Below are 18,884 nucleotides of genomic sequence, written 5' to 3'. Positions count from 1 at the left end.
ATGGAGAGGGAATAAAAAGATGACACAGGAGGGGCAGGCGTTGACGGTTATCAGAACTGGGTTGGGGGTAACGTCGGTTCATGGTACTAGTCCTGCTACTTTTGTATATGTTCAGAAATGTCTACAAAGTTAAAGCTGTTTAATTATTAAAATAGAAGTAAGTTAAAAACTTGCCAGGAAAAATAACATCTCCCTTTCTTCTCATCTTTGGTTAAGATTATTTGGATGCCTCCCCCTGGTATAGAAAATACTCCTACTAGCTGAACTCTATGCCAGAAGTCCATTGGAATCCTGTGGGGGTTTGTTTCCAGCCATTATTACCTACCCATGCATAGGCTTAAAGTCTTCAGATTTCCTTTAGCTTTCCTCCTTAGTATAATACGGAAGCCTATTTTGTACCCCAGGAAGACACAAGAGAATGCCATTTCAGATGCCAAGAAATAATCTTTTTGCTCTGTTTACTTGTGATAATGTGCGCATTTCCCAGTAACTTCTCTCCAGCATAAACGGCTTGTTTCCATGTCGTCCGTGCCGCCATTCTCTTGTTGTTAACTGAAGAATTGTTCCTCTCTATTTAGACTGCAGATTTGCATCTGCTTTATGCCGTTCCATCTGCTCTGCATTGTAGTCTCTTTGTAACACATAGGTGCTGGGTAACGTTTAAAGAGACAGTCACGTTAGCATGAGCCTCAAGCTTTCTATCTCTAAGTGGGAGAATTTCTCAGACTATTAACAGGAGTGAAAGTTGGGTTTTCTTACCGAGTAGAAATCACTTTGCCTTTGAAAATTTGTAAAGTTGTTTTTCTTCTCAATTCTTTTTCTCTTTGCCTTTTTTCTTGGCCTTGTTTGAAACCCACTCTCAGAATTAAGTGACTCTGTGTCCCTGGCCGGACTGAACGTCGAACACTTCCACACCAAAAACAAAAAACAAAAAAAACTGGTATATAGTAAATTGAAAATTCAAAAGTTTCACTATATCTACATCTCTCTTTTCGATACTGGGTGTGAGCAGCTCGTAACCATAGACAGGCAGTTTCCAGCCTCTGGCTTCTGCGTCAGCATTCTCGGATTCGAATCCCACCTCTGCAAGTAGCCTCCTGAGGCTCAGCTTTGCCCTCTGTAGAATGGCAGGATAATCGCTACCTTCGAGTATTGTCATGAAGAACCTTTGAAAAGTGTCCAGCATGTGTGACCTGTCACCTATTGGAAAAATTTTATAAATGGTCAAAAGCTATAATTACTATGAACTCTACAAGTTGCTAGCAGCGTAGGAAAGTACTAACCACAGACAGTAAGCACAAAAAAAAAATAATATATTTTCTTGGTTCCAAATTAAGTTGAAATCAGTTTTCACATTAACAGCAGGCATTTGCTAACTCAGAAAACACAGCTACCAGAGGCTCCAAAAGAAGGTTTTTGAGACTGGTGCTCATTTAATGTGTCATATCCGCTCTGGGTGACAACTTTTGCTGAAATGTTAAGAGGCGCGTTGAATTTTTTATTTTTATTTTTTATTTATTTTTTTTTTTCCATTCTTGTCTACCCAGCTGTCGTTATGTATATCCTCAGAGGTGAAAGTTTTCTGACCAGGGCTTGGTTAGCACAGAAGTTTCATGCTTTGATTTTGTTTCATGTTTGAGTTTAGTAATGAGAATTTGGGAGAAGAATGGTTGCTCTAGGGAAAGTACAGACGTCACCCTGTTTCTGTTTTCTGTAAAGTCGAAAGTGACAAAGAATAGCAATGCTAATAAGTGGTACTGTGTCTAGTTGAGTTCAAAAAAAATAATTCACTGCTTCTGAGAAAATCGAAGCCTTTGATGAGAGCAGCTTTTCTGACATGAAGAATTCTGAAAGTAAAATTTTTTTGTTACATCTATATTCATTCATTTACACTTTTAGCAAACATTTATTGAGCATCTTCTTTGAGCCAGGTATATTGTTAGACATGGGGTACTCTAATGAGTGAGACTATTGTAAAAGGAGAGGAATAGTTCTGTTAAATTCTATAATTTAAGGAGAGTTTCAAAAGGGAGCTAATTGCAAATGTGTGGACTGGGCTTAGATAAAGTCATAAGGGATGGCACAGTGTCCCAGGCATCATGACACAGGGAGGCCATTACCATTCATTGGCCCAAATGAGCAAGGATAAGGAGTGAGTCCTGGAACCTGGAGAGAAGCTACAATGAGCAGGTCACCTCTGGGAGATGTAGCCTTGGGCCTCACGCAGTGATCTACAGCCAGTTCAGGATGGCCTGCCAGGGAGGGAGCCGACGAGGATCAATTCCAAGGTCACTCCTCTCCTGCCTTCGGAAACTCCTGCTGGTGCTGCCCATTGGCAAATCCCTCCCGGATCCCATTGGTGCATTTCGCAGACGTCAGCCTCCAGGGCGCGAAGCAGAATGGAGAAGGAGCTGGAGATGTCAGAGGGAAGAGTCCGGCACAACTGTGGCCTCTCTGAAGATATTCAGTCTAGCGGTAGAATGCCGACACACAGCCCATAGTAATCTTAATACCCATAGTAACTAACATTATACTGATACTTAGAAAATGATATGAGAGCCCAGATGAGAAAGCTACCGGCTCTGGTATTAGGAAATATCTATTCCGGACCTCAAAGAATGAATGAGTTTGCCGCATGACGGGGGAAGAAGGCGGAACGTCGTAAGGGGCAGAGGAAAAGACGTATATAAATCACACAAATACACAGAGCTTGCTTAGAAATCATCAGCACGACCGCAGTGATAAGGTATGTGGGACACGGGGAAAGGGCTTGGGATTTTATGAGGCTTTCTTTGAATTGTTGGAGAATATTATCCAGAGTCACCACAACATGTTTCGTAAGAAAGTGTAAGATACTTTTGACCCACAAGCTTTGTGAGAAGAGACGTCTGTTTTGCTTACCAGTAAGATACTGCTTGAGATGAGTACCATGCTCAATAGCTCTTTGGAAAGTAAATGGACAAGTGAACAAAAGAATTGTTGTGTGCAAACCTAAGTCCCATGGCTTCGTTAATTTATTCAAAGTAAATTTGACTTTTTGCTTTTAACTTGTTAAAAGTAAAAATATATTAGCAAGTGGCACTATTTTGATTCCTCTTTTTTGTTCTAGAAATAAGTAGATCTCAAGAATGGTGGTTTTGTGGAACAAGCAGGAGCTGAGGGGTCAGGACCTCTGTTCATAACTGGAAACATCTTTTAGCCTCTGTTTCTCAGCTTTCCTCTCTCTAAAGTGGAAATTGTGCTCGCTCCCTCGGCTATCTCATAAGATTATTGTGAAGATCAAAGGTACCTTGACAAGTATAAAGAACTTAATGGATAAAATGCAATAATGGCTCCTTCTCCAGCATTCGCAGCAATTAAGATGAGCCTTATAAGTGACTTTTTCCAATAATTAAATCATGTTCCATTATGCCAGAGTTTCTCAGTCTTAGCACCATGCACATTTGGGGCCAGAATACTTTGGTGTTGCACGGGGCTGTCCTGGTCATTGCAGAATGTTTTGCAGTATTCCTGTCCTCTACCTATAGGCCATGGGCACTCCCCACCATCCTTATAACCAACTCTGACAACCAAATATGTCTCCAGTTTTGCCAGATGTCCCTTAGAAAACAAAATCATCCCCTGATTGAGAATCACTGCATTAAACATTCTTTTTCAGTCTTTACCATTCTATATGGAAACCTCTCTAAAATATGTTGGTCACATCCTAGCCTGTTAAACCTGAGCTCCCCAGTTGCTATACTAGAATACTGGTTGTAACCATCATAACATCATTAAGATATGTTAGAATTATTTGCCTGCATCTCCGGTCTGTTATATTTTTGTAGACCTTGTGTCTGCATTTCATGCTTTTTATCTTTCCTCCCTCTCTCCCTGTGAGGCTGACAGCTGTCATTTTCCTGTAAGCATCAAAGTGTACAAATTTGCTATTTCTAATCTGCTGAGGATTTTAAAAGCGGTAAGCCAGTGTTCATAGAATGCATCTAAAATGAGAATTAACAGTCGCTGAGTTTGGGCCCGGGAGTGCGGGAGCCTGGCAGATGGACTTGGTTTATTTGAGCCATGTGGTGTTATCATGATTATTAATATGACTGTATGATGTTACATCAACTTTCCCACATCCTTGATTTAGGATGAAATAAGAGAGGGATAAAATATCTGATAATAGTTCAAAACATTCCTACCAATTGGGTACAAACGTTACAGAGAACAATTAGTCTTTTATTTTCTCACTACCCTCCTCACTTCTGCTTCCATTTGAAAATTATATGAGGGGCTAATATGTCATTTATATCATCTGTGAGGCTGCACAGAGCCTGATATAATGGAAGCCAATAAGATGATCTTCAAGATTTTAAGTAAAATAAATCTAATGTGTTAGTACCTAATAGAGTGGCATGGTGCCGGGCACACAGTACACACTCAGATAATGTTTGTGGGAGGAAGTACAGGAATGAATAATAAGAATATAACTTCACTTCCCAGTTGTCAGGATAAAAAAAAATACTCACGGAAGGTGTGGCGAGCCAAAGATAAGGACTTTAAAAATCCAGATGTGGAAAGTGCTCCTTCAAGTGACAAAGAGAGAACTGGAATGGTCCCCAAGGCATGGGGATAAAATGATTAAACATCACCCCATTTCCTGTTCTGCTTCAGTTCTCTTCTGAGTTCACAGATTGGGAACGGCCCAGCAGATTTCAGCCCACAGGACGAATCCCCCTCCTTTTATTTCCTCCATTGCAAATGTTTGTGTTTTTCATTGGACAAGAAGAAAGGTGGGGTATCTGCCTGACGCCGGCGGGTGGAATCTTAGGTATCTCCAACAGCTCGCTTGTCCAGGTTGTTAGGCCGTTTCTGTCTGCGGTAGAAGGAATAATCCCTCACGCCAGAATAAAGAAACCCACATGGGAACTCTTACCTGAATGGCGTGTAAGGTCAGAGGAAATCGTTTCATTTAAAAAATGGCTCTGTACATAATGAAAAAGGGATCAGTGTCCAGTAGGACTCTGAACACTGGGAGAAGGATGGCATTTGACTTGCATTTTCTCAGGGTCATGACTGGTCTTAAGAGCTCCCATGGGTGCCAGGTTTCCAGATGGTGATTCTGAACCAGCCAGACCCTTGAGAAAAGAGACCAAGACTGACCAGTTTCCACCTGAGAACATGAAGCCTGAGATCACCATAAGGTCTTAGCCCAGAATCCTTGGTAACCCTTGTGTGTCCCCTCAACCAAACGAACCCTAAAATGCTGCGACTTGTACTTACAGATTTCATATATGGTCATTTCTGTGAGGAGTTCTTTTGAAGAAATCAAAACAATGTGACCTGGTCAAAGTCAAGAAAATAGCCAGTCCTTGAAAGATAAAGAAATTCTTAGAACATAATAACCTTCTATTTGTATTTTCAAAAAGCCAACATTAGTCAGAAAAGATATTTGTGTCTCTTGGATTCGGCAGTCTTGACATTTCAGATAGGTCACTGGTTAATTGGGCTGGGTTAATGGTGCTTTTTATTATGGTGACTTTTGACCATATTTCCGGCAAAAGGTACCTGATCAAATCATAGGCTACTATGGGTGAAAGATACCACTTCTCTGGCATTTAGTCTCCCCAGAACAGAGCAGTTGTTACACGGAGTGACTTTGGAACTTGATGGGTACTTAGCTTTTGTTGTGTCTCCATTTATAACGAAAAGCAGCAGTCGATGATTCTGAATGACCAACGGGTATTTTCTAATGAGATGATTACACGAGATCTGCAGCAATTTGTTGAAGCCATTGTGTCTGGAGCATGAGCAAACAGCAGAGTGGTATGAGATGAGTTCAGCTCAGGCAGGGCTGAGGATTAGTAACCAATTAGGAAATGGAGGAGGAGGAGGAGTTAGACGACAGTGGGGTGATGCAGTTGTGAAATTCTGGATAGAATTCCTGCAGTCTGCTTGAACCCACGGTATCCTACAAGACTCGTTGAGCAGTGGGTTCTGTGGCTGAAAACAAAATCTCCAATGCAGAAATGTTAAGGTGATCCCGCTGCCCATTTCGTAATTATTTATTGAGTCCTCGCTAGGTCCCGGCTGTTTTTGTATATGTGATTTAAGAGAAGCTTTTGAGATAGTAATTATTAACTTTATTTTAAAGATGAGACAATAGGGGCTTCTTCCTTATTATTCTTGAATACTTTGGACTGAAACTTGATGTGTAACAGGGCTTTATTTGGGAATGGCAGACTAAGATTGGAAAACAGGTTTCCTGATTTCATCCGTTTTATACTAGATAAAGTTCTTCTTATACTTCATAAGTTAATTCATATTTTAGGTCTAGCCTGGGAAACTAAACACCATGAATAGTACTGCGTCAATGAGGAAATGTTTTCTTGTAGCAAAAAAAAGTAGTGAAAAGTAGTTGTTAAAACATAATCCATTTGTAACTTGTAGGCTAACTATATATGTTTATACTAGTTATAAAAAGTAAGTTCTATAATAATGAGTAAATGTGTACATGTGTGTATATGTAGTGGTTATTTATTTAATGTATACTGTATCCACTACACCCAGAACAATAGATATTAAAATGTTAAAAATAACTGTCTCCAAAAGATAGGATTTGGGGTGATTTCATTTTATTGTTTTACTCTAAAATTTTTTTTCTACAATGGGAATAGAGCACAAATTATATTCCTTAGGCAGATAAGAAATGAAGGAGAAGGTTGTTTTTAGATTTAGATGTATTTGGTTTTCTCTCCTTCTGTAGTCCATTTTCTTTGATCTGTATCGGTTTCATCAGTGACACAGCTTACGTGATCAATTTGAAGTTGATCCTGTGAGTGTATTAATTTAAAGTTTGTGCAGGTGTCAAGATTCTTAAGGCATCAACTCAACAAAATTGAGGCATATCATGATAATTAGGATTGAGAGAACAGTTGAGAAAAGCAATGGAGAAGAAATATGGGAAACCAGAGAGAAGGAATAGAAATACCTGATCTATAGACCCTCAGTCAGAAGACACTGATTTGTGGGAGAGATGAGAAATTAACAAGAGAATTGTCCATCACAACCTCTAAAACCAATCTGGGAAAAGAACAAAGGATGGATCTCAGAGCATGAGGGTGGCCACCGAAAGATGAATAAACACCAGACAAGGAAATTAGGTAAAGACAAGTTGCAAGTCGTGTGGTGGAAAGTTTGAGGAACAGCATGGCCATGCAGCGGGCACTGTCATGTGGTGTGATTATGTCGGAAGCAGAGGGACTCTTGTGACTCATTTGTCATCGGAAGATATGGTGAGGGAAAGAAGGAGTAAGGACCCCAGGACAGAGGAAATGGAAACAATTTAGATACGTGTTATTAATTATTGTCTCCAAAGGGCCTGGTGTGGCAAAAGATGGATGACGACATTGGGGATATTACTTAAATCCCTTCTAACATAGCTCACTGTCTCTTTCCATGTGGCATGAATCATAATCTCTGGAAATTTCTTGTTTCCAACAAGGAGGCTACAGCACTGATAAGGGCTATTGGGAAGATTGAGTGTTACATCACTGCCACTTTTGCAACTGTTTTTCACCATCCTGTCAACCTGTCCTGAAGGACCTCAGGGTGGAACATTCACTGCAACCTAATGCCTGATATATAGGGGATTGACTCTAAAATGATTTTTCAAAAGTTATGCTCCAAAATGAGTGGCTTCCAGCCCCCATTCCCACCACTCTCTTCTACATCTTTCATCTTTTGTCTGCAACAGATGGGGCCAATTTTCCCAGAGATGGAATCTATGTTACTTGCAGGAGACTATGGTTTAAGCATTCTTATTGTTGTGGTGGTGTTGTCATTATCATTTAAAACTTTACCTACTTCTAAGAACTGTTTGAGATCATTTTCTTGGATACAATAGAGCCTTTCGACAAGATTGAAGTGTAAGAACTTTTTAACAGAAGATATAGTTATAATCTGCAAGCCTTATTGTCATACTTCCCACTTGGAGCTTTTTCTTCTTGGTGCATAGCTGGTACTCGATAAATATTTTGGAAGTAAGGATAAGTGGGTTTGGGTTTCACACAAATCACCTCTCTGTTGCCTATTTGTGTTATACCCGTTGGTCAGATTATCTTCCTTTTCTGGGGCCTGGCCTCAGCTAGTTGATGGATTCGTGGGTTATTCCTTGTTTATTTAACTAACTGAATACCTGCTAAACATCTGAACTTATGTGAGGCACGGAGAACATATCACTACTTCGTGCCCTCATCTCAGCATCAGCAACATCAGGAACATAAACTTCATAAACTACCTACTGTTCCTAGCAATGATGCCAAAGACAAATTGAGGGCCTATTATTTACAAGGCAATGCACTCTAGGTCGTGAGATACAAAGAATATACAGTATATCCTCAAACATACAAAAAAGAATGACATTCTATTTTAAAATAATAATATAAAACACTATAGTTTATGATGACTTAATATAGATCATTTATTGAACCTTTTGCACAGAAATAGTGCAGAATATGTCTTGCCACTATTCCCAGTTTGGCATTGAGAAAAAATGAGTTTTGAACTCAAAACTTGAAACATGATGTGTTTGTCTAGGTTATCCAAAGAAACAGAACCAAACTTGGTGAGGTGAAGGGAGAAATAGTGAGAGAAAGAAAAAGAAGAGATCTTTCTCCTTTAGGCTTTTTTTCTATGCAGGCCTTCAACTGATTAAACGAGGCCCACCTACATTACGGAGGGCAATCTGCTTTACTCAATCTACAGACTTAAGTGTTACTCTCATCCAGAAACACCCCCACAGACACACTCAGAATAATGTTTAAGCAAACATCTGGTCACCCTGTGGCACAGTCAAGTTTTCACATAAAATTAACCATCACACCTGCCTTACCCGAGATTGTACATTCATAAAGAGGGAGAGCTGAGAGTACACTGCCTTCCACAGCTTTCCCACTGAAATACCAACCCAACTCCACTTAGTTTTGGCAAACACAAAAATTAGATATGTTTGGTTATGTATTATTAGTAGTTGATTCACAAAGAAATATCCGTGCAGTGTCCCATCTCTCACCAAAGCAGCTGCATTGGCCAGGGAGCTCTCCTCATTCCTGGTGAGCTGCCAGCTCTCCCGCCTCAATGCTGTCTATGAGGTACCTGTGCCCAGCTTCTCACTCCATGGGGTCTCTCTCTGTGGTGCTACCACACTCTACTCCATTGTCACATTTCACAGGAATTCCCGCAGGCCTGGGACTGCTGCAGAGACCAGCAGAGCAGCCAGCATCCTAGAGATGAGAAGGTGGGACTTGCTTTCTGTCTCTGATGGCTCAGCTCAGAGTCCAGCTTCATTCAGAGATGGGGCTGCTTGGGCCACCAGTGTGTTTCCAGTGCTGAGTGTAGCCACTGGCCCGTAATAGACAATATTTGGTAAAGGAAAGGAAAGGAGGGCAGGATGAAGCGGAGAGAGGGAGGAAGATAGAAAAAAGAGAGTGGAAAAGTGAAGGAAAAGAGAGAACAAGTGAGAAAATGAGGGAAGGAAGAAGAAAGAGAAATGAGGAAAGGAAGAGAGGGGAAAAGGAGGAAGAAAAAGAAAGAAGCAAATTAAGGCAGCAAAGAAGGGGAGCTGGAGCTGGGCTGGGAGAAGGGGTGACCGCTAGTCTAGACAGAGGCATGCCGTCCAGGCCAGAGAAAAATGGCAGGTTCTCCTAGCTCAGCCAGTAGCAAGCTGCAGGACCTCAGACAAGATACCTAACCTCAGTGGACCGTAAAGGGAGACATGATTTGGAACAGGAGGGAATGAGAGCAGATCACGTGGGACAGAGCCCCTCTGTGCATGAGCACCCCGTCTCTCTTCTCGTCCTCCAGGGTTCAGCAAAAGCGGCCCGGCGGCCAGCACTCTGACCCAGTCTCATTCTCGCCATTCTCCCCGTCGTCATTTATTATTAGGCTCGTAAGTGTCCTAAACGAATGTAAGGAAGAAAACACACTACCGAGAGGATTCAAGAAGAACAAATCTTATTTCATTTATCACCTTCTTAAAGCCAAAGTCCGGGCAATGCAAACCTCGGGTTCTGCCCTCTGCGGCGCCCAGGTGGAGCCTGACCAGGAAGCTTCAGAAGGAGAAAGTGCAATGAAATATAGATATTTATAATGAAGTGTCTTTTCCCTTGGGTATCTCTCTTTCTCTCTCTCTCTCTCTCTCTGTTTTTAATGAAAATTCATTCAACTGAATATTTAGTTCCCTAAGGAAGACTCCTCAGCTGACGATGCCACTGCATGCCAGGGGAGAAGCTCTAATGGAAAATGACACCCTAATATGAACACCTTGTTCTGGATCGGTAGGTGACAAGGTCTTTGAGGTCACTCCCTTTCAGCTACAAATTAGGTATTAGGTACAAAATATAGCGAAAAGCATTTTGTGTGAGCTTGCACATCTAATGGATGCTGGATCCAATTTTATACATGTACAGGTATTTCAAATAAATTTAATTTCACCATTGAAAGTGCTTGCTTTTAATTCTGGGTCCAGCAGTGCAGAACAGTTTTGAAGATTAAATTTCCATTCTGAGAAAGTAGTTGGGGATAGAACATCCAAAGCAGGAGTAACCAAAAAGCAGAAGTTTTTCGGTGCTCACAGAGAAGATGGGACTGTAAAAGATCCAGCATGCATCAGACAGACGGAGACCTTCAGGTATGGGATTACCTCTGCCAGCTTATTTCAGATAATCACCTTATTTATAACCACAGCAGTGCTGACTTTGATACCCCAATTACAGCAGCAGGGAGCCATCTGGTGCCCCTTTGTACTATATGTGGCTGCCCAACTTCCTTACCCAGTACCATAAATAAGGTAAAATTTTAAGGCCAAACTCAAAGATTTTGAAGAATAATCCCAGATCACTTCCCCCATGAAGCCTTTCCTGATTGCTGACACTTATCCACCATCACCTGACCACTCCATTCTGTGTCTCATTGACTCAGACCCTACGCATGTATCTGTGTGGCAACTATAACATGAGGTAGCGTTGCCTCAAAGCTAAGTCCTGCAACCTCAGGCAAGTTACCTACTCTCTGTGCATGTTAAGTTTTATGCATTTTAAACGGTGATCATAGTAATAGGGTTGTGAGGATTGAGCGCGAAGTACTTAAATCAATACTTGGCTCATGGGAAATATTACAGGTAAATATCATAGGCCTTTGGAGTCCAGCCCCGTCTACTCGCAGGTCTTAGCTCAGTGCCTGGTGTGTTTTCACAGCTTAGTGGGAAGCACAGTTTACTGATGAACTTTCGATCTCAATGGTTTCCCTGCCCGGCACATCATACTTTGAATGGTGGGCTGTTTGGGGGTAATCATCAAACTGAACGAGTTTCAGTTGTTCCCATTTATTGAGAGCCCACTGCATGCCGAGTACTGTTTCAGGTACTTGACAGAAAATATTCTATTTCATCTTTATGTAACCCTCTTATTTTTTTCATTCTAAATATTAGGAAGGTAAGGCTCAAAGAGTTTAAATAACTAGCTTAAGGTGGTGAGCTGGTATTCGGTGGGCCAGGATTCAAACACAGATTGCTCTAACTCTGTGCTATTTCCACCTTCCTTTGGCCTCCTACACAAAGCAGGCATCAGACAATTAAATGACGTGCTGACACTGGGCCATGCTCTTCCTGCCCACGTAGACCCCTCTCCTTCCGTGATCAGGGAAGTTTTTAGTCAGACTGACTGGCCATCCATCCTGTCCCAAAGGCCAGAAGCTCAGCCTGAGTTAAGATACAGCGGGAGATTTTCTCAGTTTATCCTCAGCCTCTCATCAAGCCCCTACCATCCCCAACCTGGAGTGTGGAATCACCTGTGTTTACTTAGAGGCCACTGTGTGCCCTGTGTCACCCAACTAGTGATCCGGCCAACAGCACACTGGGCCTCTGACGCCTTCCACCATCAGAAGTTCACAGTGTAATTGAAAAATAATCCTATTTGAAGTTTACATTTCATCTGAGGTCATTCTAAGGAACTGTAACTGGAGCTTAAAACAAAAGCAAAGGAAGCCTGTTATCTCACAGACAATACACAGAAATTCTGGGGTTACCGCATGTCTTTAATTAATGAGAAGCTATTTGTCATTAGAACTCTCTTGTTTTCTAAAATACAAAATCTTTTAGAAGGTGCTGTTGTATGGGATATCTAAAATAATTTATGAGGACAGAAGCTGCAACTGAAGAAAATTACATATATACACATATATAGTACACATATACGCATACATATATACTGTATATTCCTTTTTATTGAAGAAAATGAAATAATTGTCAGTTCAAGTAGTATTTCGACAGTAGGAACAGTTCCATTCAGAGGATGGTCCTTGAGTGTGAACAGATTCTCATGAATAAAGAGGTGCTCACAGCTGTATTTATCTTAAAATGGATTTGTTTTAGTGAGTTGAGTATTTTAAGGATAAGCATATGTGGAAAAGTTAAAAGACTTTTAATAAGAAAGCTTTCTGGGGCTTTTTGTCAGATAGCGCTGATCATATTTTAATTGGCTTCCATTTGTTGCACTTACGTTTTCAGAAGAGGGTGTACATCTTCTATTGTTTAAAAAAATAAAGTCACCTACTCACTGATCATTTTATCAGACAGTGGCCAAAACATACAGTGGGCTAAGACCAGGTTAGCAAATGTCCTGTCATTATTGGCATCAGATCCTCCCCGTGCCCATGGCAGACGTCAGAAGTCAACCTGAGTGATCCTGACATTCTTCTCAGCACCATGTTACACGTAGCCACCACCAATTCATTGGCGTTGGCCACAAGTCTGACCCTGAGCTCACAGTCCTTTTGTCTCTCCATAGTCGGAGCCAATGCTCATCCAAGAGTAGCCAAGAGTAAGAACAGGATTCCATGTGGAATAATAATAAAGGTGGAAATTTTCACTGTGGGAATCACACCATGTGATTCCTGTATTATGAGAAGCAGTGGGATGGTAGCTTTTAGCGTAGGAAAACAATTGATCATTTGGACTTAGGCTCTATTTAAGGTGCGTAAAGCACCATTTCTGTGGTATATAAAGCTCATGTCTTCCACTGGGGAAATACCCCTACCATCGAGTTCCAAAGACACTGTCTCATTCTGCCTCTTACCATCTCTTACCTGAACTTCCGCAGTAATCTCAACCAACAGGAAGCTCCTCAAAGGCAGGGACCGTGTCCATTTTCCTTATCATTCATTGCACATGAGCGCCTAGCACCATTTGGCATAATGAGCGAGTGTGAATTAGTTAATCCTCCTAAATGAGCTGCTTTCCTCTTTTCATTGTATCCTCCATTTTACAGCCATAAACCATGTCCACTTTTTACCTATTGAGTGAAACCCAGCATCTCTCCAGCCACATTGCCAGCCAGCCAAGCTTTGCACTTTATTATCTTTATTAATACCGAACTCTTTGAATTTCCTCACAAATATCACATAGTTCATGCCTTTGTGCCTGTACTCATGCTGTTTGCTCTACCTGAATCTCCTTCCTCATCGAACTTCCTTCAAAGCTCCATTAAATCATCACTTCCTTGGAAACCGTTCCCTGTCTTCCAAAATCAAGATCACTGCCTCTCCTCTAAAATCCCCTATCACTCTATTCCTATATTTATTGTGGCACTCACCATTGGAATGATCTCCTTAAATGATGATGTTTTGTTGCATGTTACAGAAAATCCAGTGCAAACTGGAATACATTGGTTCACATAAATGAAAAGAGGTATCAGGCTTCAGGTATAGTTTGTGCCAGAGGTTCATAGGATCCTTGGGCTTCATTTTTTTTGTGTTGTATTTCTTTTGATCCTCTCTTCCTGGCTTTACCATCACACTAGTCCCTCATGGTATCACGACAGCTCCTAGCACAAATTTTCTCATTGATATCCAAATTGGAAGAAATAATTTCTCTTCTCACCAGCAGACAAAAGCTGAGTTTTTACTAACTGAATCAGTAAAAGACTTATTCAGTGCCTATCTCTAAACCAACTACAAGTGCAGAAGAGATGGGAATATGATGATTGGCTGAGATTCCACGGCTGAAAAGATTAGGTCCTTGTAGGAAGGGAGAAGGGATAAAAGAAACTTCGGGGGCCACCAACTATACTTTCCAATTAGACCAGGCTCCTAATGGTCATGCACCCCCTGCCTTATAGATCTTTGGGTTCCCGGCATGTAGCACAGTGCTTGATACATGCAGACTAGATCGTCAACACATATTTGCTTAGCTGAAGGGAATTGAGCGTGCTTGGAACTGAAGAACACACCTATGTTCATGCCTGCTGTTGTCCACGCTTCCCACTTTAGCTCTGCAGCCCCACCTCCGTGCCGGCTGCCTCCTGCAGCTACTTCTCACCCTTCCACTATATGAATTATTCTGCCATTTCCCTTATCGTGGGTTATCTTTTCACAATAAAAATTTATCCTTAAACCCCACCCGTGGCCACCCTAGTCTGAGAAAGATCTCCTTGTATAGAGGCCCTCTAAAGCTTCCCTTACAAGTTGAAGATTCTGAACATAGGTCCGAACATATCAGAAATGATGGAAATATCAAGATAATGGTTTGTCAGTCAGCCCTTTTTTATTAAATATTCCTCGAAGGCAGCTGCTATATATCTTTTGATTGTTCCTTCAAAAGAAAGAGTATAACAGAGTAGAAAGAGACCAGACTTTGCAAACAGGTCTGGGTCAAACTTTGGGACCGTCACTTCTTAACTCTATGAAATTTAGAGCAAATGATTTCATCTCTGAGTTCAGCCCCCTCCTGTGTACGGTCAGGCTAATAATACTCACCTCTCAAGATTATAATAGGGTTAAATAAAATGAGCTGTGTGATATGGCTGGGACGGTACATGGTCAGTTGCTCTGACTTCCCTCGATTATTGAAATGCCTAATATTTTTAGTTCCATAATTCCAAGCTTCGAGTGATCCAGGCTGTCGAAGAAACTCCCTGTTACGAGAGAGGCTCTCCTGGCCTCACAGTGTCTCAGCACAGGAGCTTGAGGCTGCCCAGCAATCTCTGATAACTTATCCAGTTTCCCGAAACGGCGCTTGCCTGCGCATCTTGGCGTGCTCTGGGTTCTGAGGTGCTGCAAGTGTCCTCAGGTCTCTCTGACTCTGGACTCTTGCCTCCACAATAGAAAACCCAGCCTCCTCTCATGTTTCTGAAAATAAACCAATCCATACTGAACATGTGTGGCGGCGAAGAGAAGTTCTTTGTAGGCCTCAAACAACTTCAGATTTCTCTTTCAACGTCCCTGTGGATAAAACCCCACAAGGGGCTATTATCTGGTTATTCCTTCAGACCTTTATACTTCCTCTCGGTTCCTCTCTCTATATTCTCTTCCCTCCCCTTCTCCATCCAGCGTTTGCCCCACTTTCCTTTTGGGAACAAAATGAAATTCTTCTCACTATCTCATCCAGGACATTTTGTCATCATCTTTTATGGATTTTGACTACTAGTCTCCTTCCACCCTGTAGAGCTCATGAAAAAATGTTATTGCACAAAAATCGTCCCCTCCCTCAGAAGAAGTCTAATGTCAGCTATTACAATAATCATTATTAATAACACATTCATCTCATATGTAAATGTGAATGGATTTTTTTCCCCTGCAAAAATGTTCGAAAAGGACCACCCCATAGAAAGGACTACAAATGTTCCAAAATCCCAATGACTACAAAACGAAGCCAGTGACATTATTTGACACCTGAATGGGAGAAGGGCAGAAATTTTAAGTGTTCCTTCCAGTGGATTTTTAACAGGGTGGAGGGGAGGCCTAGCAGCTCTTAGAGACATTTTTACTCATACACTCTTGAGTTTCTTGGGGGAGCCAACAAAAGAAAATTACTGCCCCTCTGAGCCATTTTCTCTGTCTTCATGCAGAATAGGCAGTTTCTTTTGGTAAATACAACTGCCAAAGGCTCAGCTCTTTAAAGTTTTACACCTCTCCATTTTCATCAGGACATCCGAGAAAAAGAACTTTAAGTCATCTTTCAGGGACACAGGTATTCAAAGCTTTACACCATGGGTATGTGTACAGGTTACTAAAACAGAAAAACATAACAGATGTTTAGGATTTTTAATCAAAGTTGTTCTCCTTTGTACAAAAGGAATGTAGGTCCATTGTAGAAAGTCTTAGAATATACAAATAAGCAAAATAAGAAAATAAGAGTTACATCCAATTCCAGCACCCAGAAATAATCACCATTAATATTTCATTGCAAATGCTTTTCATCTTTCAGATGTATATATACCTGGGTATATAGTTTTTTACAAAAATGAAATCATATCCTGCATGCCGGCTTTCTTTTTAGACCTGAGGTGCACAGGGTTTAGTTAGCTGTACTACTTGGTTTGTGGAACATAAGTTTTGCAGCTCTTTTAAGGGACTCTTGTAGATTTTTCCTCTCTTTTTTTTTTTTTTTTGTCCAATTTTATTTCCAATCTCCACCCACTTAAGCAAAAATTCCAGTGGGTTTGACATGCCATTAATATATGCTGCTGTTCTGAGTGTGGATGTATTTGTCATTCATACAAATGATACTGCGTTATAGACCTCAGTTTCTTCTTTTCCACTCAACACTGTTTTGAAATCATCCAGGTGGCTGCGTATATATCTAGTCCGTGGTTCTAATTGTCGCTTTGCATTCCATCACATTTTACGTAACTGCTGTCTTAGTCACATACACTGGGGCTGCCTCATACAGAGACCTGGGAAGAATTTATCTGCTCTAGACCGAGGATGGAGATGCCGGGGTAATAGGACACCTTTGTGTCTAATTTTACTAAGTGCTGTCGTATGGCAACGCATAAGGGTGAACCAGTGTGTATTTTCTTTGGAGACCATGGTATTATCCAGATTTCTAATTTTGGCCAGTCTGATAGGTATAAAGTGATATCTGGCTGTTTTAACTTGCATTTTCTGATAATCAGGGAGTGTGGACATACTCCAGATACTTCTTAGCCAGTGAAGTTTCCCCATTCTAAGATGATCCTGTTCAGACCTTTAGATTATTTCAGATAGGAGGTTTCCTGCCTCCTTTTCTGTTTATATGTTTGTTTATTTTCTTGCAGGTTCAGGATAATTCATACTTTGAGGTTTTTGACGGTACCTATTTTGACAGTCTGCCATTTTGTGCTAACTTTCTTTCTGTATTATGCCAAACATCAATTCTTAATATTTTTTGTCTATATAGTTTTATTTACACTTATGGTGCATATATCTCATATTACATTGTTTTCTTTTGTGTCGGGGAAATGTGGTGGTTAAACTTGATTTATAGGGTTTCTTATTACAACTGGAATGTTTACGTAAATTGAAGGTCCTTAAAATTATTATTTTCAGAGAACTTTTGTTGATATCATCTCATGTGATCTTTATAAAAAAAAAAAACTAGGCAAAGCAGATTTTATTCTCCCCATTTTATAGATGAGGAAACTTATTTGACTCAGAGAGATGTAGTATGACCTGCCCAAGTTCATGTAGCTAATTGGTGGCCAAGCCAACATCAACAATCAAGTTCCTTGTCTCCCAGCAGTATCCCCATGGGGCTTATTAAGAGATCAGGATTGTTTCCAACAAGGTACAGTCATCTTCTCCATGAGAGAGTCACATTGAACATAGGTTTTTAGTAAGTCCGAATTGACCTGTCATTTTGGTCTAAAAAGCAAGCCAGTAGTCTTCTTCTCAAAAAAGGCAGAGGCGCCAGTTTGTGAATGGATAAGTCATCTCTTTGAATGCAGTTGTGGGAGATAAGTTTCCATAATGAGTCCTGTTCTGAAGGCAGTGACTATAGACAAAGTATGGTTTTCAAGGTGAGCTGTCTTCTAAACTTGCCCTCAGATCACAGAGGCTGAAGAACCATTGGGCCAAAAGGAACAGAAACTTGGAAACATGAAGAATGGAAAGTAGGAAAGTGTCTAATCACTCTCACATTAGAATATTTTTTTTTGTTTTTTTGTTTTTTCAGAAAATGAGTATGCAGTTTTTGATAACAGTGCTGACCATAAAAAGACAGATTTAAGAGAAATGTTAGACTCTGGCCCCTAAAGCCGATGAATACTATCCCAGAGATTGGACTAATATCTGGAGATCAGGTGATTGTTTATAGGGGAAGGTGAAGCCAATTTCTCAGCTCCCGTGGCGAAGGAAAAGGTGATTGAATGATGGTGTGATCGAAGACTCATTCTTCAGTGTAATCTTAATTATATTACAAAATGCTGCTCAGCATTTTGTGGACAAAGAGTAAGCTCACTTTGCTGCTGGTCGGTTAGGACTTTTTAATCTTGGCATGTGCTTCAGCACCACAGGCAATAGCAGGCAACACCTGTGTTCTCTGACTGAGCATGTCTTCCTCGTAAAAAGATTTTTTTTACATAATCCAATTGAGCAAGGCTTATAGTCGGTACTTTAAAAAGAATCAGCATTTCAAATGTTTGCCAAATGAGTACAAGAGATTATAATAGCAATAATAATTATAGCTTTGAAATACTGCTTACTGTGTGCCAAGTACTGTGTTTAATGAGCTTCATTTCATTTACTCTGGAAGGTGGGGGAATCTAGGGCATAAGTACTGTTATTATCTCCATTTTGCAGGTGAGGAAATTGAGGCATAGAAAGATGGAATGAGTTGCCCAAGGTTACAAAGCTAATAACTAGCAAAACTGGAATGCATATTCCGAACCATCTGATTCCAAAGATGAATTTCTATGCTCTTAAAATGTGTATTAGTTATCCATTGCTGCCTAACAAGTTACCCCAAAGTTTAGCTGTGACAACAATAAGCATTATTACCTCTTATGAGGGTTACAAATCCGGGAGTGACTTAGTTGGGTGTTTCTGGCTCAGAGATGCTCTTGAAGTTGCACTCAAGGCGTCCACCA

The 18,884-nt window shown here is 40.8% G+C and overlaps 1 protein-coding gene across 4 annotated transcripts in view; it reads left to right on the top strand.

Annotated features, from left to right (window-relative positions):
- The window catches only part of SAMD12 (sterile alpha motif domain containing 12), a 369,255-nt gene that overhangs the window by 305,257 nt on the left and 45,114 nt on the right, over positions 1 to 18,884 (top strand). Inside the window, exon 5 of one of the 4 annotated variants that reach the window (XM_011360376.2) lies at positions 10,220 to 10,242. The exons of the other annotated variants lie outside the window; for them this stretch is intronic. Within the exon in view, the coding sequence (XP_011358678.1) occupies positions 10,220 to 10,227 (8 nt within the window). The 3' untranslated portion in view covers positions 10,228 to 10,242. Of the gene's footprint in view, positions 1 to 10,219; positions 10,243 to 18,884 lie in introns of those variants that run through there. 4 annotated transcript variants of the gene reach the window in all.

The sequence above is a fragment of the Pteropus vampyrus genome, unplaced genomic scaffold, assembly GCF_000151845.1.
Source record: "Pteropus vampyrus isolate Shadow unplaced genomic scaffold, Pvam_2.0 Scaffold54, whole genome shotgun sequence".
NCBI classification, from domain to species: Eukaryota; Metazoa; Chordata; class Mammalia; order Chiroptera; family Pteropodidae; genus Pteropus; species Pteropus vampyrus.
Note: the sequence above shows the minus strand (reverse complement) of the source record. Positions and strands in the feature narration are given on the sequence as shown.